The 20,329-nt window shown below is 41.4% G+C and overlaps 1 protein-coding gene across 2 annotated transcripts; it reads right to left on the bottom strand.

The window, feature by feature from the left end:
• Positions 1-1,514: 1,514 nt before the first annotated feature.
• On the bottom strand, positions 1,515-16,310 carry RWDD1 (RWD domain containing 1). 2 transcript variants are annotated; one of them, XM_054994657.1, is made up of 7 exons: positions 16,123-16,310; positions 12,650-12,715; positions 8,796-8,926; positions 7,204-7,347; positions 5,599-5,731; positions 4,925-4,987; positions 1,515-1,839 (listed from the first exon to the last, which is right to left on the bottom strand). In XM_054994657.1, the coding sequence occupies exons 1-7, from the start codon at positions 16,193-16,195 to the stop codon at positions 1,727-1,729; spliced, it is 723 nt and encodes a 240-aa protein (XP_054850632.1). In that variant the 5' UTR covers positions 16,196-16,310; the 3' UTR covers positions 1,515-1,726. The 2 variants fall into 2 exon arrangements, with proteins under 2 accessions (XP_054850632.1, XP_054850640.1); XM_054994665.1 differs by lacking the exon at positions 16,123-16,310 and adding an exon at positions 11,698-12,012.
• Positions 16,311-20,329: the final 4,019 nt, after the last annotated feature.

Genomic DNA, 20,329 nt, shown 5'->3' with positions numbered 1-20,329 from the left:
AAAAAAATAGCTCGTATAACTGTAGTAGAAAGCTGCAGTGATACCAGCAGCTACTTTTTTCTGAAGGAAGCAAAAAAAGAAAAATCCAGCAAAGATACTTCCGAAAAAGTAGGTGGGGAAGGGTTACCAGGGAAAAGGTACTGGATATGAGTGGGGAAGTACAGAAATCCTCACCTTCCCTTCCACACCGTGACACAACAGTCTTTGAATGTGATCTTTTCAAGAAAGTTTGTACTAAAGCACATTAAGAAAACAACAGAAAATCTTAGATTTTGCACAACAAAGTCATTCAGAGGTTCCAGGAAAAACCACAAAGGCTTGGGATGCAAGTTGTAGCAATAAAACAATTTGGAAACAACCTAGGTGTATCACAAGTCATTAGCTATGACAGCTGAATAGGCGCCTTTGGTTGTCACAGTTGCTGGGAAGCAATCAACTGGTTGAGGGCAGTTGTCTGCAGGCCTTGCTTATTGGCTTTCCTCCTGCATCTGACTGGCCACTATTGGAAATAGGATACTGGACTAGATAAACTATTGATCCAACATGGCTTCTCCTATGTAAGTCTAAGTGTATTTTTGAAGCTGCTGATAAAGCACTGTAAGTTGTTAATTCTAAGAATGGATGCTTGCTTGTTTAGCCAACCAGACCACAGGATATTTTAGTTAGCAGAGTACTGTACATAATGTTACATAAACAAATGAACTCTGTATTAGCCTAGGCTTATGGTAATAACTAATAGCAGATGTCATCCGAGGACTATATATATTTTAATAAAGCCTAGGCATGTTTTGAAGGGCCTGGAAAACTGTTTTTTTTTTAATTCTCTTTTTCCAAGACAGAATTTTAAATGTTGACATATTATACCCAAGTATTATTCTTTTTAATTTGGTACTCTGTAGAATATGGTTTATCTCCTACCAGAAACATTACCTGAGAATACAGGGGCTTTCCAGAAGTAGTACATCGTTAGGTTCACAAAAACGCTTCAGCACTCTGCCAAGTGTTTCAGTAAGGATGTCTTCTAGAAAAATGGTATATAATGCCAAAAGCCATTTTCAGATGTATCCTATTCAATATCAGATTTGACCCATACTGGTGCAGTAGAAGGATTTATTTTAGTAATGGCATGAGAGAGGAGAGATGGGCAGATTGATTTCACAAAGGACAAGGTTCATGATCTTATGTTTTGTGAAATCAATCTGTTCATATCTCTTCTCTCATGCCATTACAAAAATAAATACTTTAACTACTCTTCAATATTCTTCACAATGAAGTCATTGTGCCAAGCAATGTCTTCTTTCCAGAACAATCAGTCCAATACCTAAAACAAAGATAAGTCTCTCACTTTTTTCTCCTTGAAAAAGGATATGGTCCTTACATTCTGTGCGTGTTCATTTTGCTTTGCATCAGTCTTGAACCAAGGCCTTTATACTGTAACTTACCCAACACGGTGTGCATGTCACACCATTACTTTGTTCAGTTTCTTCAAGACAAATTTAGAGACATTCAGCGAGTCACATTTTTAATGCTAAAGTCAGTTTATTATTTGTGATGAAAGCCATCAGAAGAGATGTCTCCTGAAATTAAAATACTTGATCTTTTTCTTTAAGAAAAAGAAAGGAAACCAAAGCAGGTGTGGGTATAGCCACAGATACTGTGGCTTTCCTGCCTCTCTTTTGGGACAAGTTGTTCACACCTGCTGATCAAAGAGGCTGGTGTACTGACTCTAGTCACTATCTAGATTCATGGGGTTATAGTCGGGGTCATCCTCTTCATCCTCCAATTCTAAGTCATCCATTTCCTGGAATAAGGATTCATCTACTTCCACACTGTTTCCAGCTGCAAGGGGGGAAAAAAAAGACAAAACCACCTTGAAATTGAATAAAATAAAAGGGCAATTCCACATGGGACAACTTTTAATGACTGCATCATTGGCAAGGCTCCATATTGAAATCTGAGTTTAATTCACTGTATTGCACTGACTGAGATTCACTGTAAATACATATAAAGAATAAGTAAGTGTAACTGGGCCAAAACATCCAGGCTGATGGTTCTGAACAGGAAGTGTCTAACTTGAAAGAGAGTTCTGGGCCACAGATAACAGCTCAAAGAAAGATCAACTCAGAGCATGATAGCATAAAAGGCACCATTTCATGCTATATAGCTTATTTAAAATATTAGTAGCATAATGCCTTATGGCCTATGGTGTGGTTGCATTTGAATATAGTTTACAGGACTACCATATTTATCTCAAAAAGAATAATGCTGGAAAAAGTGAAGAAAAAATCAAAACGACAAGAGTCGAACTGCTTTCCCTGTGAAGAAAGGTGTTGGTATCTTGTGTTCTGTGGTTTAGAAAAAGTAAGTTGACGAAGGGGAGATACGACAGAGGTCTATAAAATTATGCAAAATATAAAGCAACTGTTATACCTTTCCCACAGATCACTCACAAAACTGAAAAAGCCTCAGCAGATTAAAGACAGCTATTAGCCATTAGCTATTAGGAGCCACGTGGCGCAGTGTGGTAAGCCGCAGTACTGCAGCCCAAACTCTGCTCATGACCTGAGTTCGATTCTGACGGAAGCCGGGTTCAAGTACCTGGCTCAAGGTTGACTCAGCCTTCCATCCTTCTGAGGCCAGTAAAATAAGTACTCAGTTTCCTGGGGGTAAAGTGTAGATGACTGGGGAAGGCAATGGAAAACCACCCCGTAACAAAAAGTCTTCCAAAAAAACGTTGTGATGCAATGTCCCCCCATGGGTCAGTAATGACTCGGTGCCTGCCCACGGGACTACCTTTACCTATTAGCCATGACTGGTAAATAGAACCTCCATGTTCAGAGGCAGTCTCTCACAAAATATAAATTGTTACAGGAGAGAAACACCAACACGTTCTTCCCTGTGACATCTAATGGGCCACAGGATATTGAACAGAGTGGCCTGTCTGATCCAGTCATGTTCTGCTTATGCAACAATCTATAAAGCCCTAATAAATTATACTGAGGTCCATCACCTCTTTGAGAGGAACAAGGAATGTTCTCTTCAATTTCACCATCTTTGTACACGTTAAAAGCAAATTAGCAGGCACAGGCACATTCAGGGTGGCTGCCTGTCATCAGCCCTGGAACTCTCCTCCTCTCAGGGATGTTCCAAAGAACTAGTGAAAGACAAGTTTTATTTTACTTGGCTTTGGATGCACAGGAGAGGACAGCGGACAGGTGGTTTCAAAGAATTTCATGAGTTGTTGTTTAAATGTACTATTGCCCAACATCTTAAGCTCTTGGGATAAGTCAGAATACAAACTATACCAACTAAGCAAACATCAAATCACCTATTTAGAACAGACATTACACCAATTCCAGTAAACACAGCCCCATGCAAACAGACACAGGACTGCAGACAGCTTCACTAATTTACCTGGACCAATGACCCCACCTCCCTCATACTGCAGGTGCTAAGCAGCAATAGTGACACCTACTGGCCTGTTATCCTAAACTATTTTATTTCTTGCTTTAATATAAATAGGACAAACTTTAGTTAAGAGAGACAGATATACGTCAAATACACACTCCAAAACAAGGGGATAATTTTCTTTTTATATGGTACAAATAAAATAGGGTTTCAAAAGCCGAGAAATTATTCTTGAACTTTAAAACTGCCTCTATTATTGTGTGTTAGCAGACTGCTTATTTTAAAAGCCAGTTTTACAAAATGTTAAAAAAGCATTAATTTAAGAGGTGTAGCAGATCTTTAACAATTTTTAATAGATACTTGTATGAACTGCAGGTGTCCAGCAGCATGTGAGCAGAACATTTCCTCCGGTGCAAGTGGGAAGAAGGCATACCTCTTTTAAGGCAATGCCTACCAAGACACACTAAAGCGGAAATGAACACTGGATCCAGGTCAGAGTCCTGCTCCTTCCCGCTTGAAACTATAATCAAGGAAGTCATTAGAAGGCCCCACTGTGCCTGGAACTGGCTCAGCCAAATACTTCCTCTTTGTGTAACACTTGCTTTGTTTTGTTTTGTCATTTGTAGTTTTAAGAACCAGTTTGGTTTAAGTGGTTAGAGTGTTGGACTAAATCTGGAAGCCCCAAGTTCAAATCTGCCATGGAATCTCACTGGCTGACCTTAGGCCACTCACACACACTCAGCCTAGCCTACTTCACAAGATTGTTGTGAGCGATCATGTAAGACACTTTGGGTCCCCACTGGGGATAAATTAATGAATAAATAAATAAAGTTTTGTGAGCTGCTTTGGGGACCAATTTTGACTAAAAAAACAGGATAAATTTCTAAAACATACTTTACTCTTTATAACTGTATTTTTTCATATGCAAGATTATAAACCAAACCAAGCCAGATCAATTGGCCAAGTTTAATCTTTAAAAACTGGGTCTGCTTCAAATTAATCAGTACAGTTTCATATAGCCCTTCGTATAAGCAGCTCAGTGTGGTGTACATCATGGTGTTCCCAGACAGTTGCCCATTGCAGGCACTGGCTAAGTGTAGACTTGTTTGCTTAGGCCTGTTCATTTCAGCCCGCCTGCGTTACTGAAGTTAGTTGGCCAGTTTTGTGCTTCCATAAAAGAGGGCACATGTCCCAGGGCTTCCCATTATGTGATAAAGCCCTGACTTAGGAGTAATAGAAACATATCCTTTTCCAAAACACCTTCCATCCACTTCAACAACGACTAGAAGCAACATTCAATCAATTACTATGAGCATTTCAGATGAAGGAAATTTTGACTCTCAAACGTTTATGACCTGAAAATCTTGTTGGTCTAAGGTGGCACTGGACTAGATTATTATTACTCTTCTATTGCAGACCAAAAGTGCTACCCACCTGAAACTAGGAACATATTGTGATCTTTGTTCAAACAATTATAATGTATAACGATAAGTATGGTAAATATTCAGATCATTACCTTCTTCTAAGAATTGAATATCAGATGTATCAAGATTGTGATCTCTTTCAAACAACTGCTTTCCTGTAAGAAATATTTTGAGATAAAATCATATCACGCACACACACAACATATTTAATTAGCTATGCCAATTATAAATGTTGCATCTGTAGCTTACTTGCACATATAAGCAAGCAATGGCAGAATCAATCACTTTTTATCTTCCCTCAAAGCCAAGACTGACTGGAACGTTTACAGTTCAAGTCTGTGTCCACTGGGAAGCAGCTACAACATCTCTCAGCATCTCTGAGGGAAAGTTTTACCAGACTCTAATTATTGATATTCTGCTCTGTATAGGTTAGAGCCAAACATATAGTTTGCAAAAGCAGATCTTCCTCATTTTTATCTTTCCCCAGCACCCTCGCCTCCCAATCCTCCAATTAGGGACCCTGATTTAAAAAAAAATGGCCTGAGAGGGAAGTACATTGTTCACTGATGTCCTCTGAACTTCAGGCAGGGATGTCAGGAGTAGAAGGGGTTGCTGGGGAAGTGAAACATCAGGAAAATTTACTTGCATGAGCTTCTTCCACTTATGTATGTTTGGATCCAAATTATGCTTTCTGTATTTCATAGATGGCTCAAATATGAAAACAGACACAACTAATATGAAAACAGCCACAACTAAAATAGCTTACCAGTCAATTTATTTCTGCCAGTCTGTTCTTCTTCTTTCATTTTTTTTCTTTTATTTTCTAAGAGATCTGCATCAAATTTTGCTTTCCAGCTTAGAAAATTCTCAATTGTGACAGGGGTGCCATGGAAGCATTGCTGTACGGAAGATACAATTCAGAAACAAGTACCTTCTTTAACTATTCCAACAAAGTCATCTTTATCCCCCAATTAAAAATGCATTCAAATCTATACATTCACAAACAGCTACCCCTAAGCCTAACCACGGCAGGTGGATTCCACTTAACCAAGTAATACATAAGTCAAACCTACCACATTAAATCTGTTTCCAAATGCAGGGCACAAATTAACCTATTTAGGCTGCAAAGAATTCTCTGTGTAATCATGTTGGACATAGGTCTCCACTACACCCTTTGCAAGAAACATCTTATTCTCTTTTTCACAACACCATATTTTTGGTTTAACATCCAACCTAAGCATGAGGCTGTGAGATTTATAAAAGCTTGCTAAGTATTTTGTGACTTTGTTTGTCCTAAAAAGGCATGATGCTACTGGTGCAGTTTTAAGTACAACCCAATATATTACAAATTTTGATCCTGAAATGGCAAGAGGCACATTATCACTGCATTGTACCTTCCATCTTTCCCCATATACACTAAATACAATGCAGAAAAGAGGATTTTGTAGTTGAGTAGCAGCAGCATTGGAAATCAATGATCACCAGGAGTTTCTAATCATGGGGATAGTAGCAGAAGCACATGTAGCAATTCATTGGAGGACTAGCAGCTACCTCTGCTGAACAGAAAGGACCATCTGGTGTCTTTACCACTGGGTCTGCCCAATGGGAATCCAGAGAGGCTTACATCATTCTCTCTCTCCCCTCTATTTTATCCTCACATGGTTGAATTGAGAGTGACTGGCCCAAGATCACTCAGCAAACTCCCATGCCAGAGTAAGGATTCGAACCTGGGTCTTCCAGATCCTCGTCTAACACTCTAACCACTACACCACACTATTGGTGGAGGTACCAGATTTACCATGCAGGGGCATAATGGCTGAGTGGCTAGTCTGCCTGGTGTTGACATCACCTGACCATGCCAGGCGTTAAGAGGCTACTCAGCATGGTGCTACAGTCGCAGGCCCAGCTCTACCACTGCTTCCTCACGGCTCCTGGCAAGAGCAGCAGATTCCCCTTCCTATTTAGCTGCACTCAGAAAAGGCAGCTGGTAGTTCTCCAACAAAACCAAGGCATAAGCATATTTTCCCTGATCTGGACTCCTCTGTTTCAAAGGGAGGGTACCTTTGTATGCAAATAACTCTAGCTTTGTCACAGGAGACACCCCTGAGCTTTATTTTCCATTGAAACCCACAGGGAAACTAATGCAGAAGGAGCTCTGTTTCTTCTGTAACATTACTCAGAGAGCAATCCTGATCAGCTTTACTCACAAATGAACAGCTGGCATTTTATTCATGGGGCTTACTCACAGGAAAGTGCCCTTAGTTCAGTAGAAGACTCTTTATAAAGGTCATGCTATACATAACAAAGCCAGCCTTACAACTGGAGAGACCACATATATATTGAAAACAATTTCAATGGAAATGTCTTGCACCTTCTCTGCCTCCTCTGCTTCTTTTTCCTTCTGCCTCTTTTCCTCTTCTCTTCTTGTTTTTATTTGATCTACCATTACATTTAATTTCTCTTGTACAGCTGATACGAGTGTGAAAATCATTACCATGCCAAGATTTTCCTCTGCCTGAAATACAAAAAGACAACATCTCCAAAATAAGAGTCGAATTATGAACATAAATATTTGTAATGGAATACTGCAAATAAAAAATTAAGGAAAGGAACATATGGTACTGTGTCTGAGAGCAATTATAAAGCAAGCAGGAAGCATTTACTATAAAACCCAAAGATGGTAACAACATCCAGATTAATCTCTGTATCAAAGAGAGTGATTGTCTATCATCAATGAAATGTATGTTTCAGAACTGGTATGATGATGTTAGTTGGCGTAAAACCAGTCTAAAAGCTATCTTTGTACCTTGAACTGTATTAGGGGGATGGAGCATGCTATTCTGTTGATATGCTGGATAATCCAGCAATGACACCACAATTACAAAAACAATCAAAACCATGTGCAAACCTGGGTACTTCTCTTTATACAGCTTTCACTGCAACAAACAAAATGTTTCTCCTGACTGGTCCCTAATTTTATAATTAGGGACAAACTATGACAAAATTCAGAGCAAGAGATCTACAGACAACATGTATAAAAAAGTTTATTTGCATAACTGCAACTACACAACTTAATATTACTGATAACTGACATGTTGATTAATAATCCATAACATTTCTACAGCTTGAACACTGGTTGATGCCAGTCTTTTTAGGAAGTGGCACACACAAGATCTCATAAGTAATAAAAAAACACAGCACCACATCTTGATCTAGCTACAATTGTGCATGGTTCACACTTAAGATTACTGACAACTGCTCCTCTCTATTATTTTTCTTCCTGAAAAGTATCTCTAAGAAACCCTTAAGGACCATTAAAAATCTTTGCTGGCTATGCCCTTTACATACTGGTTATTCCAGGATCTCTTCTGCCCCTCCAATATACCTTAACATCATTTTCTTTTCTTTTTTTAAAAAAAAAATCCTATTTGGTTCTGTGATGAACCATATTTGATTCTGTAGCCGTAAGACTGCAGACCTCTGGATCAGAAAATACCAAATGATTATTTAAACAACACATTTCCACAGGTAGTGCAGATTCTGGAACTTGTATGAACATACTCAAGATTACTTAGACTAGTTACGCTTACAGTGCAATCTGTGATAGGAGGGCACATTTTTAAACTTTTCAGTTAATATTCATTAGTTATGAGCACAAAGCCAGGAAAAACTAGTTATTGTGGCTTAAAAACAGTGCAACAATGGGACTGTGCATACTCTGCGTGAGAAGTAGTACAGAAGAAAAAGACCAAAATTAAGTGAGCTGCTGTCTTGAAAATAATGAACTATGCCTTTGTGTGTCTGCGGAACCATATATCCTTGTACATGGGGGCAGGGGGACAAAAACATGACATCAATACTGTAATCCCTAGTTTGTGAAGTGTTAGACATTCTCTGTCTCTGGATGTTCTACCAATGGATCATGACACTAAGATGACCCTCTGGGTTCTAGATGGTTCTTACCTGCTCTTGAAGTAATTTTAGGATATCTGTAATGTCATTATCCTCAAGATTCTCTTGAGAAAGCAGTTCATAGAGTGGAATTTCATCTGGATATTTCTCTGCATATGTGAATTTGAGAGTTGTCTGAACAGCTGTGGTACAAGAGACAATCTGAGATATAACTGCTGCCATCATGATTTCACATCATTTTATATATTAAAAGCCAATTGGCCCTGTCATGTCTGTGCACAGCCATGCCATAATTGTTTGGTTGTTATGTCACTGATGCCACAGTATATTGAAGTTACAATGCTTTAATGCTAACATAATGTATTCTCTCCTTAGCCATGTTCTTTCATATTATAATTGTTACTTTTCCAGACCCAGGATGGGCCTCTCGTGTTATCTCACAGAACTATGCATCTCCTAGCTGGAGACGACCTTGGAGTCTCCATATGCCAGCTTTTGCTACTTTGCCCAGATGCTGGGAACCTATTATTGTGTACTCATTATTTAGCCATAACTATAAAGGGTTCTCACAGGATCCATGTAGACTTGCGCACCAAAACCTTAACAGTTGCTGGAGTGCGGGAAAATCAAGTATAACATACTTTCTGTTTTGCCTTGTCACTTCTACCAAGCTCCATGATGGAGTTCAGACCTGAACTGCAAAGATCCTAATAAAAACTTTTCTACTAGAATCAATGTGCGTTCACTGGAGAGGGGCTGAGGGATCTACCTGGCAGGAACTCACAGGCCCTGATCTGAGGATACTTAAATCTGGAGATTGGAGCCATGAATGGACAAATCTTCCTACACATCTGAAAAATGCTCCAAATTAGCAGAAAAATCTGAAATCTAAAAACAAATATATATATATATATTTTAAAAAGAAGCCCCTCTATCTTTAACCAGATGCTCTCAGTGGCTGTGCTAGGCAACTATAACAGTTTAGCCAGTATTCTAGGCTTGGTTTCTGTCAGCAAAAGGCAAGAGGAGGAAGCAGGCACCTTTCCAGGGTTGTTTTGGCTTTTGAGGGAGGACTCCTTGGCGCCATGCCCAGAAGCAACCACTGGGCAACTTGATACCACACGACTTGCATGACTCACTCAGGCCTGGATCCTAGCTACTGTTCAACAACACCCACCTCCCCATAAATGACAGTGTGGTGTAGTGGTTAAAGTTTCAGAGTAGGATGTGGGAGGCTCAGGTTCAAATCACCACGCTGCTGTGGAAGTTCACTGGATTACTTTGATCTCAACCTAACCTACGTCTCAGGGTTGTTGTGAGGATAATATGGAGGCAAGCAGAACATGTGAGCTTTGGGTTCCCATTATGGGGAAAGGTGAAATAAATGAAGGTGAAATAAATTAGTAAATATAGAGGGGGGCTGTTAAAAAGTCAGTTGTTCAGTGGGTTTGAAAGAAGGAGCTAGGGAAATGTCATCATATGGAGGTTGCCAGGAGGACGGAAAGAGGCAATAGTGTGGGGAAAAGGATACAGGGAAAAGAAAAGTACTCCCTGCAAGTGCTTGCATGTTCCTCACCATGCAACTGGGCCATAGGTGAAAGGCTGTTTGAGGGTAGGGAGAAGGGAAAGGTGAAGACAGGAAAGCAGACAAAGGAGGATGGAAAGAAGGAAGCAGGGAGAGGATATGAGAATAGGCAAGGGGAAGAGTCCATAGTGTAGGAGAGGGAAATGAGAACCGCCCCGCAAGCCCTTGTGGGCCCCCCATTTGTTTGATCTATATGCATTTTAATAAAAACTATTTAGGAACTAGGACTGAAAAAAATCTTCTTAAACAAGGAAGCAATTTGCTGGCTGCTTTAAATGTCTCTGATCGGTATCATTACGCCTTTTGCCACAGGAATGAAATCAGAAGTTCCCCCCAAACCTTAGTCCCACCATAGTCAGGAACTTTGCCACCTTTTAATCTTTTCTTTGCAGCTGTGTGAAGAAATACCATCTCATCACACTAAAAAACCCACTAATATACTGCTGCTGTTTATTGCGCGTTAGATGTAAAAAAAATGTTTTGGAAGATTATATTCAAGCAGCATTCTCATACCGTTCGCCGTTCCCAACACAACTAGAGTGAGGGGATAGCTTACCATCCTATGATGTGGAACACTGCCACACACAGCCAAATCAATTCAGATGCTTTGCCTTCCATTGTTTTGTTAAATCAAACCACATTCTGGGGCTTTCAGCCATATACACTACAGCAAAAGACTCCAATGTGGTTCAAGTTTTGATTTGACTTGACAGCATATTACTGAACAAGCAAATCATCTTTTTCTCTACAGATCACCACAGAATTGATCCAGAAAACGGAAAGCAAATAAACACACATTTGTTCTGTAAGGTCATCATAATGAACTGTCCTTGCGAATGAGGGGGTGAGTCATGTCTGGTTCAATCTGGAAGGTACTACAGAAAGTGAAGAGTTGCAGGCTGTCAAATAACGTAGGACAGGTTAAATCTGGATCTGTACCAAATCCAATCCCTTGTGAAGTGGGGTAGATGTGGGAACTTCAGTGCTAAACTCTGTATCTGCCTGCAGGTTATCCTCTCAAAGTCTTCTCTCCTCAGCTGAGGTGAGCTTGACTTGGATAAAAACACTGGTATGTATAGCTTACAGGGAGATAAGCAATGAGTGCAAGGAACAGTTATACGGATAATTTTTAATTCTAAAAATTGGACTCCCTGCCCTGCTTTATACATCTAGAGGCAGACTCAGATTTAATAAACGGATTTGCTATTATTAAGCCACTATCTCAACAGATATCAGTATCAGATTCATCCCCCAAACCACTTGTTTAATGAGACCCATGAGAAAACATCCACTTAATTTGCCTTTCTTACACAAATTATATAAATGAATTAGCCCTACAGTGAAAAGAAACTATTTTTATTATTTTACCTGCTGTTTGCCACAAAGTAGTAGAGAACCACAGAAAAAATAATAAGTGAATTGTCTGCATGAAAAAAAAGACGGGCTGCATGAAGAATGTCCAATGACAGTCATGCATACGTAGGAAAGCACCAGATGTACAGCTAGACCTTCATTTGTTTTCTTCAGAGAATTTCCCATTCCAGAAACACAGGGTGTTATTCATGTTTTATAAACAGTTTGTTTCTTTAGTTGGAAACAGATGCAAAGAAAATGGGGGGGGGAACCCCTCTGGCTAAATGTAGTGTTCTGACTTGTGTGCACAATTATCCAACAGTAGCTTTTCTGTATTAAAAAATAAAATAAACGTTATACATATATCACATTTAACTGCAGTGTTCCTTTCCAAGCAAAGTATTTATTGCACTACCTTTCTATCTTGTCTTAACTGCCAGAAACTCATTCTAGCAATGTAACTTCACAACATCCCTGTGAAGTAGGTTATCATAGTTTCAGATAATGCTCCAAGTGTGCACAGTTTATCTGCAGTCAGAGCATCAACCCACATACACAGTATACCTGCTCTCTACAAGCTGGACAAAATATTTGCTTATTTTCTAAATATCCTAGGCTGCAATTGCATGCATGCTTCATCTGGGAGTAAAAAATCCAGAAAAAAAGCCTGTGGCTTGTACCAAGCATGATGGATTTCCCAGGGTCTGTGCAAATGCCACATCCTGCCAATGGCCAGTAAGAGAACCTAGAGATAGGACAGATACAGCTGCTAAGCAAGGTGTACACTTTCCCCTGCATACATGTTCTATACACTCAAAGATTTGTCTGAAATGCCGGAGAGATTTGCCCAAGGCTATTCAGTGCTTCATAGCCAAGAATACACACACCCTGCATAGGCCATGTCAGTTTTGAAATACTTGATGCAAAATCTGTCCGTAGGACGTTCCTTTTCACGCATTCAACTCACTTTCATCACTTTTTCCTGCTTCAGATGTCACTGTGATCGTGAAACTTGTTGGATTTTCAGACAGCACTGTTGGAGAAAGCAGTAACAAACTGAGTCAAGAAAAGTTATTTGGCACAGATGCTGGTGTTTTTGTTTATCTGCATCACTGAAACCCTTGCATGCAAACCTACTTTTAGCAGGTAATAGAAAATTAAACAGCTTCTGAAATACTTCAAATTGTACTTGTTATTATATCACCAAGATTCTAAATCAGCATGCGAGTTTTTGAGCCTTTTCCACCATCACCTTCTTTCCTCTCCACCATTCCATCTCACTTATTCTGTTCTCTGATCCTCCTTGGACTCATCCATGCTGCAGGGACTGTAGGACCTGTGAAGAGGGCGTCTCCCTTTTAGAGACAGGCCTATCTGGGCATCTCTGGGCATGCCGCCAGAAGGATGGGGCTGACCTGGGCATTCAGCAGCTCCTGTTTTGGTTATCTTTTTGTTGTTATTTACAAAATGCATACTCTGCCTTTCTGCTCTCATAAGGGCCACCAAGGCAGCTAAGAAATTAAAACATACATAATAATAACATGTCTTAAAAATGATTCAAACCAAACAAAAACACATCCTTAAAACAATTAAAAACAAGCTAAAATACATATATAAAAACATAAGAACAATTAAAACATAGAGGAGAAAGGAGGAATGACTGAGGGAGTGCCAGACAAAACAAGGTCTTTATCAGCTGGTGAAAGACAACAACAGAGGGGGACAGACCAATCTCTCCGGGGAAGGTCAACACCAGCACCTTGAATTGTGCCCTAAAACCAATTGGAAGCCAGTGTAGATAGGCCAGCACTGAAGTGATATGATCCCTACAACCCACTCCAGTCAGCATACTGGCAGCACCATTTTGGATCAACTGAAGCTTCCAAACACTTTTCAAGGGCAGTCTCACTTAGAGCTCACTGCAGTAATCTAATCTAGATGTAACTAGATATGTAAAATTTCTGGAAATTTTGCAGCCATGAGGGAGGGGGTATTTTCCTCCGTATTTGGAGAGGAACAGATATTTTGGTAAAAAATCAATATATGCAGCACACTGTCCTATCAAACTTAAACTAATTTTAATGCTTTAACAACATAAAATGCATCCTTCATAACTTCCATAGTATATAAAATTGTAATATTTAACACATTTATGGAATTTATAAACATTATAAATGTCTTATTCCACAAACAAAATTGTAAATATACTCAATACTTGAAAGAGAACTGCAAGCTGTTGCACTCTATGCTACCTTAGCACGTGTATATTAATTTTTGCTACCTGAAAAGTTGAAAAAATAGGAGTTAAACAGAAAACACAACCTTTGTGATAAATAACATAAAATATACTATTTGGTCAGAAAAAGGGTCACACACCATCAATAAAATCAATAGTATATTTTGATGTGTAGTTAAACTTTATTAATATTAAAGCATCGAACTATTCAGTTGTGTATTATTAGCATATACATTATAGCATTTTCATTATGCACAAAATTAGCCTCATTAAAAAAATAAAAGGATCAGCACCTCAAGTCTCTATTCAGAAACAGTTTCTGACAATTCTGATTCTGAGCCTTCATTTTTATCCTCATGCAGCTATTTGGAAAACTTGAGGTTTGCATAGATTGAAACAAGCTTCTCTGTTCTTTCATAGTTTTTTCCCCCCAGGCCTTCATATCTCTAGAAATAACCCAGTCATGCACCATAGTGGCCAGATCTTTTCTGCCCAGAAAAGGCCACAGCTGGCTAAATAAACTGAAGCTGGTTAAAGGCACTCTGGGTTACAACTGCCACCTGCATATTCAGCAGTAGGCCTGCATCCAGAAGGACCCCCAGGCTATGAACCTGTTCCTTCAATTATCTCATGTGCTGGCTGAAAAAGCTACATGGGAAAACAGATCTGGGATACCTCTGAATTAGAAAGATATAACATAACTTTCATGGCAGCAGGATCACTGAAGTGATCCCATTACATGACTTGCCCATATATACAGTATCAGAGACTAAAAGACTCAATCTCAGAATCATTTGAACTGAGTTCAGATGATAAACTTGAATCTATGTTTCGTCGAACAATAGCACATAACTGAGAATGAATGTGGAGAAGTGAATCAGAGTGCTAGAAATGTAGGTTCAAATCCCCCTCTGCCATGGAAGCCCACTGAGTGGCCTTGGGCCAGACACACTCTCAGCCTAACATGCTTTATAGCAGTTGTTCCCAACCCCGTTTTTGGTATGGTGGAGTCCAAATTTACTTCATATGGTGACACAATCAGGACTGGTCCAAGAGACTGAGAAGGTGCTGGCACGGGAAGTGCTGAGTTGAGGAGATGCAGGAAGATGGCAGAGGTGGGTGGCAAGTGGCTCAGTGTAGTACATCTCTCACCGCAGACAGAGGACAGCGAAGCACTGCTGAGGGCTGGGCAAAACATTGTGATGCTGAAGAAGCAGTACCAAGAAAATGTACTTACAAGCATCTCTTTCTCTCCTCCTCTTGCTTTTCTATGTTCTAAATAGCTCCTGCCTACTCTTCAGCCTTCCCTCCTTCTTTTAGCTACTACTGTAAAGTTACTAGTTGCCAGACAACTCAATTAGTCTAGCAAAGGGAGAGGGGGAGAAGAGAATGTGAGAAGCTGGAAAGGAAGGAGAGCAAGAGAAGGGTGCAAAGGGCAGGAGTTGCCATTAGAGATGGTGAGACTGAGATCCACTTTCCAAGGCTTCACAACCCACTTTTGGGTCCCAACCCACAGGCTGGGAAACACTGCCTTACAAGGCTGTTGTGAGGATATAATGGAGGAGTTGAAAATTGTGCACACCACTTTTAGCTTCAACTGGGGAGAGAAAAAGAGTATAAACGAAATAAGTCTGCCACCACACTGTAGCAATACCCACATCTGAAACACATTACATTAACCTGTCCTCAGTTGCTTTTACTTCCACATAACGCTTCTTAAGAGCTGGGTGTGAGGGAGCTTTCTGTAATCACTGCGGGGCAGCGACTGTTAAATGAGAAGCCATCCAGGAGGAATAACCTCGTGTAGGCTTTTAACAGGGGCCGCTTCACAGTGCTGCCTCGTACAGTTAATGTTCAGCAAATGAGCATGCACACCTCCCTTCAAATGTTAGGGTCAGCCTTTTCTCTGTCCACCAAACATTCCCAAAGCGAGGAGCAGGCGGGGAATGGTACAGTTCAAAGCAGATTCATCCCTTAACTTTCAGAAAAAGCACGAGAAACCCTGCCAAGGTGATAGGGCCCACTTCACTTTGAAAGCTTAGAGTTAAGAATCGGCTGAAAATGCATGAAGCGTGCAGGGCAGTGGGGAGGTTCTCCCTCACTTAACGAAGTTGTTCCACCTGCGGCAAGCAGCCACCACCGCCCTGTATTCCCAGTTTACTCTCCAAATGGAGTCCCACGCGCCACCCCACCAGCCTCCTCACCTGTAAAAGAGTCCGGGTAAATAGACTCCAGGGCCTCGAGCTCATTGCGCTGCTCCTCGCCGTAATCAGTCATGGTCCCCCGCTGCCGGCCATGGAACGTTCCGACGTGCAAGCACCTCCGCCAGCAGAGGGAACTCGGGAAGGGAGTAAGCAGGAGGAGGGCGGAGGGGAGGGTCACAGCCCAGGCCACTTTGCGCGTGCGCAGGACGCTTTGCTACCGCCGTGCCTTGTGCCGCTCGTGCGGTTGCAACTCTCCAGTCTGGAAAGAATCTGCTGTTCTTAGATCGACTGGTCATGCCTGCCGCCTCCTGGTGCTGCACACGTGCCACTCTCTGCTTCCTAATCCGACAGCCGCTGCAGCGCTTCACCGCTTAGGTTTTGCAGCGCCCTCTTTCTCGGTTCTGGGGCAACCGAAAAGAAATTCCAGGGAGTGTCTATTGGAATCTTCTAGTGAATGATGGTGGGAATTCACTGAGTTTTTGAATGGCTGCTGGAAAGCATTTCAGCGAGATTTGCCGGCTCCAGATGGGAATTTCCTGGAGGTTTCGGGTTTGGAGTGGACGGGAGGGACTTCAGGAAGGTCCATACAGTCCCCTCCTCAAAGCAGCCATTTTCTCCAGGGGAACTGGTCTCTGTCGCCCGAAGATCTGTTGTAATTCCCGGAGATCCCCAGCCACCACCTGGAGGTTGGCAATTCTAGGCCAGACTTTTGTCCTCTGGTGTCCTTAAAACAGTATATTGACAAGTGCATCAGCTACGTTTTAAAAGCTAGTTTTAGTGAAAAGTATGTATTGTTTGCACGTGATTTACAAGCTGAAGTCTTTATAGTATTACTGACTGATTTAAGAATCACAACAACACAAGAAGGCCCTGATTCTTTATCTCACGATTTGGTTGGAAAGAACTTTCTACTAGAGACAAAAAGAAACTCCCTTATAAGTAAATAGTTTTTGTTGGAGGCCAAGTAAGCCTAGGTGGAAAGGAGTCTGGAAAAACTTTCAGAGCTGCTTATAGAAATAAAAATGGCCAGTGTCACACAAAACCTGAACTTCTGGTATTCAATTGAAAACAACTGATGGTTAGACACATAACTATGTTTTCCCACCTTTATGGTGAAATACTTTGCATTGGAAAATAGTGAAAGCCAGTTCAGTTTCATGCTTGAAGGAACCATGATGGTGCCTGCTACTAAACCAATTAGATACTCGAACTGTTGCATCCTAACAGATCAGTGCTGCTTCTAGCTAGTGCTCTGAAGTGATCTGGACACTAGGTGTCAGCAGCTATGAGCTCCCACCCTTCAAAAGCAAGGGAAATTGATTCTGCCCTTGTTCCCATCCCTAGAGTGCTCTCTGCTTTCCCGTTAGCTGGGTAGGCATGAGGAGGACTCGCCCGCTGTCCTTTCAAAGGGCCCATGCCATACCCCCAGCTTGCTCTGATTTCAGTTTGAAAAACCGTGACTATAGGAATGCTTGGATTTTCCAAAGGACAATGCCTCTTGGACCCTTGCCTGTTGTGGCTGGTGAAGGCTAGCGCTGATGGGCTTTGAGTTCCTTTGGAGGCCATTGTTAATCTCTCCTTAAGCTCTGGAGAGTTTCCTGGAGCATTGAAGGAAGTATTGGTATGGTCTCTCCAGAAAAAAATCTTTGGACCCCACCAACCTGTCCAGTTACCTCTTGGTTTTGAACCTTCTGTTTCTGGGCAAGTTGATTGAATGGGTAGTGGTGGAACAGCTACAGGTGTTCCTGAAGGATTCTGCTGTCCTGGATCTGGCTTCTGCCCTGGCTATGGGACAGAGACGGCACTGGTTGTCTTCACAGATGATCTCTACAGACACTTGGACCGAGGCAGATTGGCGCTGCTGTTAGGTTTCTTGGCAACATTCAATACAGTTGATTACGACCTACTGACTCACCACCTCGCCAACGTGGGGATTCGTTGAACAGCCTTACAGTGGCTGGTCTCCTTCCTCCACGGTCAGGGACAGAGGATCGTGTTGGGGGAGCAGTTGTCACCTAGCCACCCCTTAGTGTGTGGCGTTCCTTAGTGTACAATACTCTCCCCAATGTTATTCAACATCTACATGCATCTCCACACCCAGCTGGTGTAGAGCTTTGGGCTGGGTTGTCATCAGTATGCTGATGACACCCAGCACTATATGTTGATGGACAACTGGTTGGACTCTGCCCTGAATACTTTAGCCAGGGCTTTAGAGGCTATGACTGGTTGGTTAAAACAGAGCCAACTGAAATTGAATCCCATGAAAATGGAGGTCCTACACCAGGGATGTGGGCTGACAGGTTCTGGGATCCACCTCCCAACCCTTGATGGGGCACCAATGATGAGGAGTTTGGGTGTGGTCCTGGATACCTCCTTGACAATGGAGGCCCAGGTCACGGCAGTTGCCAGGTATGCATTCTTTTATCTTCACCAAGCCAGGCATCTTGCTCCTTACCTCTTGACCAATGACCTAGCTGTGGTGATCCACACAACGGTCACCTTCAGGTTGGACTACTATAACTCCCTCTTTGCTAGGCTGCCCTTGAGACTGCTCCAGAAACTGCAACTGGTCCAGAATGCAGTGCATGCATCCTGACCAGGACTCCATTCTAGTCACATATAACACCGGTTTTGCATCAGCTGCACTGGCTCCCAGTTGAATTCTGGATCAGGTTCAAGGTTCTGGTTCTAACTTTTATGACCCTCAGAGGACTGGGACCAGCATACTTGTGGGACCGCCTCTTACCATATGTTCCTCAGAGGCTGCTTCATTAAGCAGACAAACACCTATCTGTGGTCCCTTGCCCCAAGGATGTTTGCCTTGCCTCTACCAGGGCCAAAGCTTTCTCTGCCCTGGTGCCAGCCTGCATCAACCCAGGCTCATTCAGGTCTGTTATCTTTCCCCTGGGTTTGCAAGACAGAAGCATATGGTGACTGAGGTGGGTGGGCCACCCAAGCTGTCCGCATCGGCTTCCTGCCACGGTGGGAGCACATGTCCCCCTGATCCTGTATCCATCTATAACCAGCCACCCTGCCCCATAGGCTGTTTTGGCTAAGTGGGGGGTGCAATATAAGTGTGGCTGTTTTTAAAAATATGTTGTTACTGATTATTATATTTATGCTACTAAATTTTAGTCTATATTTTTGTTGTACATTTTATAGTGTGATCCGCTCTGAGCACGCGTGCAGGGAGAGCAGAATAAAAATTTAATTAAATAAAAAATAAAAAGAATTAAGGCAAAGGGGATCACAGATTGAGCTTTAGGAATTCTCTCCAAATGGCAGACTTTAATAAAAACCAAGACAGATTGATTATTCATACATCTTTATTCATTAACTGTCATTCTCTCGTTCTTCCCTAGGGGTAGATAGTTTGATACTGAAAATCCACAGCAAAAAGCCTAGGATTTGAAAGCAAAGGTCCAAGCTGCCTTCTTGGCTGAAGGTAGAGTGCAGAATTCAGTGTCCATAGTTTTTGCTAGCTCCAGAATGAAGATATCTTGTTATAGGAAAACTGGTCAAAGGAAGTCTTTTTATTTATTCATTTACTTTATTTATAGTTTCTCTTTTTCAATGAGACTTAGATCACACAGTGTAAGTATATGCAGTCAGTGTAGGATTACAGTAATCTGAAACAAGGCATAAAGTGTTTAACATTATATGATTAAACAGTACAAAAATTTGGTATTACATAAGTATAAAAACAAAACAGTGATTGTAGATAATACATTTAGCAAAAAGATAAACATACTGTATACAATGAAGGTGCTTATGAAAGCACCTTTCTGAGCTGTTCTGTTATAACCTTATTACCTTTATAAAAATGCCCTCCTGAACAATTTTGTTTTACATAGTTTGTGCAAAGACCCAAGCATGGAAGCCCTCCTCACCACCTCAGACACGGGCTGCTTCCACACACATTGGATAATCCACTTTCAATACTCTTTAGTGAACATTTGGAACTGCTTTTCCATATCCGGAACAAAAAATCCACTTCCAAAGGATTGCTAAAGTGCATTGAAAGTGCATTATTCAACATGTGTGGAAATGGCCAGGCTGTTTCACAAGGTGAGAGCTGCAACAGAAAATGTATGTTTATGACCAGTTGTCCATTTGTAGGATAGTACCTGCAGAAGGCCGTGTTCAGATAAGTGAAGCTGTCATGGTGCAGCATAGCAACAGATGTAGTCTTGTAGATATAGGGATT

Source organism: Eublepharis macularius, chromosome 1 (genome assembly GCF_028583425.1).
Source record: "Eublepharis macularius isolate TG4126 chromosome 1, MPM_Emac_v1.0, whole genome shotgun sequence".
NCBI lineage: Eukaryota > Metazoa > Chordata > Lepidosauria > Squamata > Eublepharidae > Eublepharis > Eublepharis macularius.
Note: the sequence above shows the minus strand (reverse complement) of the source record. Positions and strands in the feature narration are given on the sequence as shown.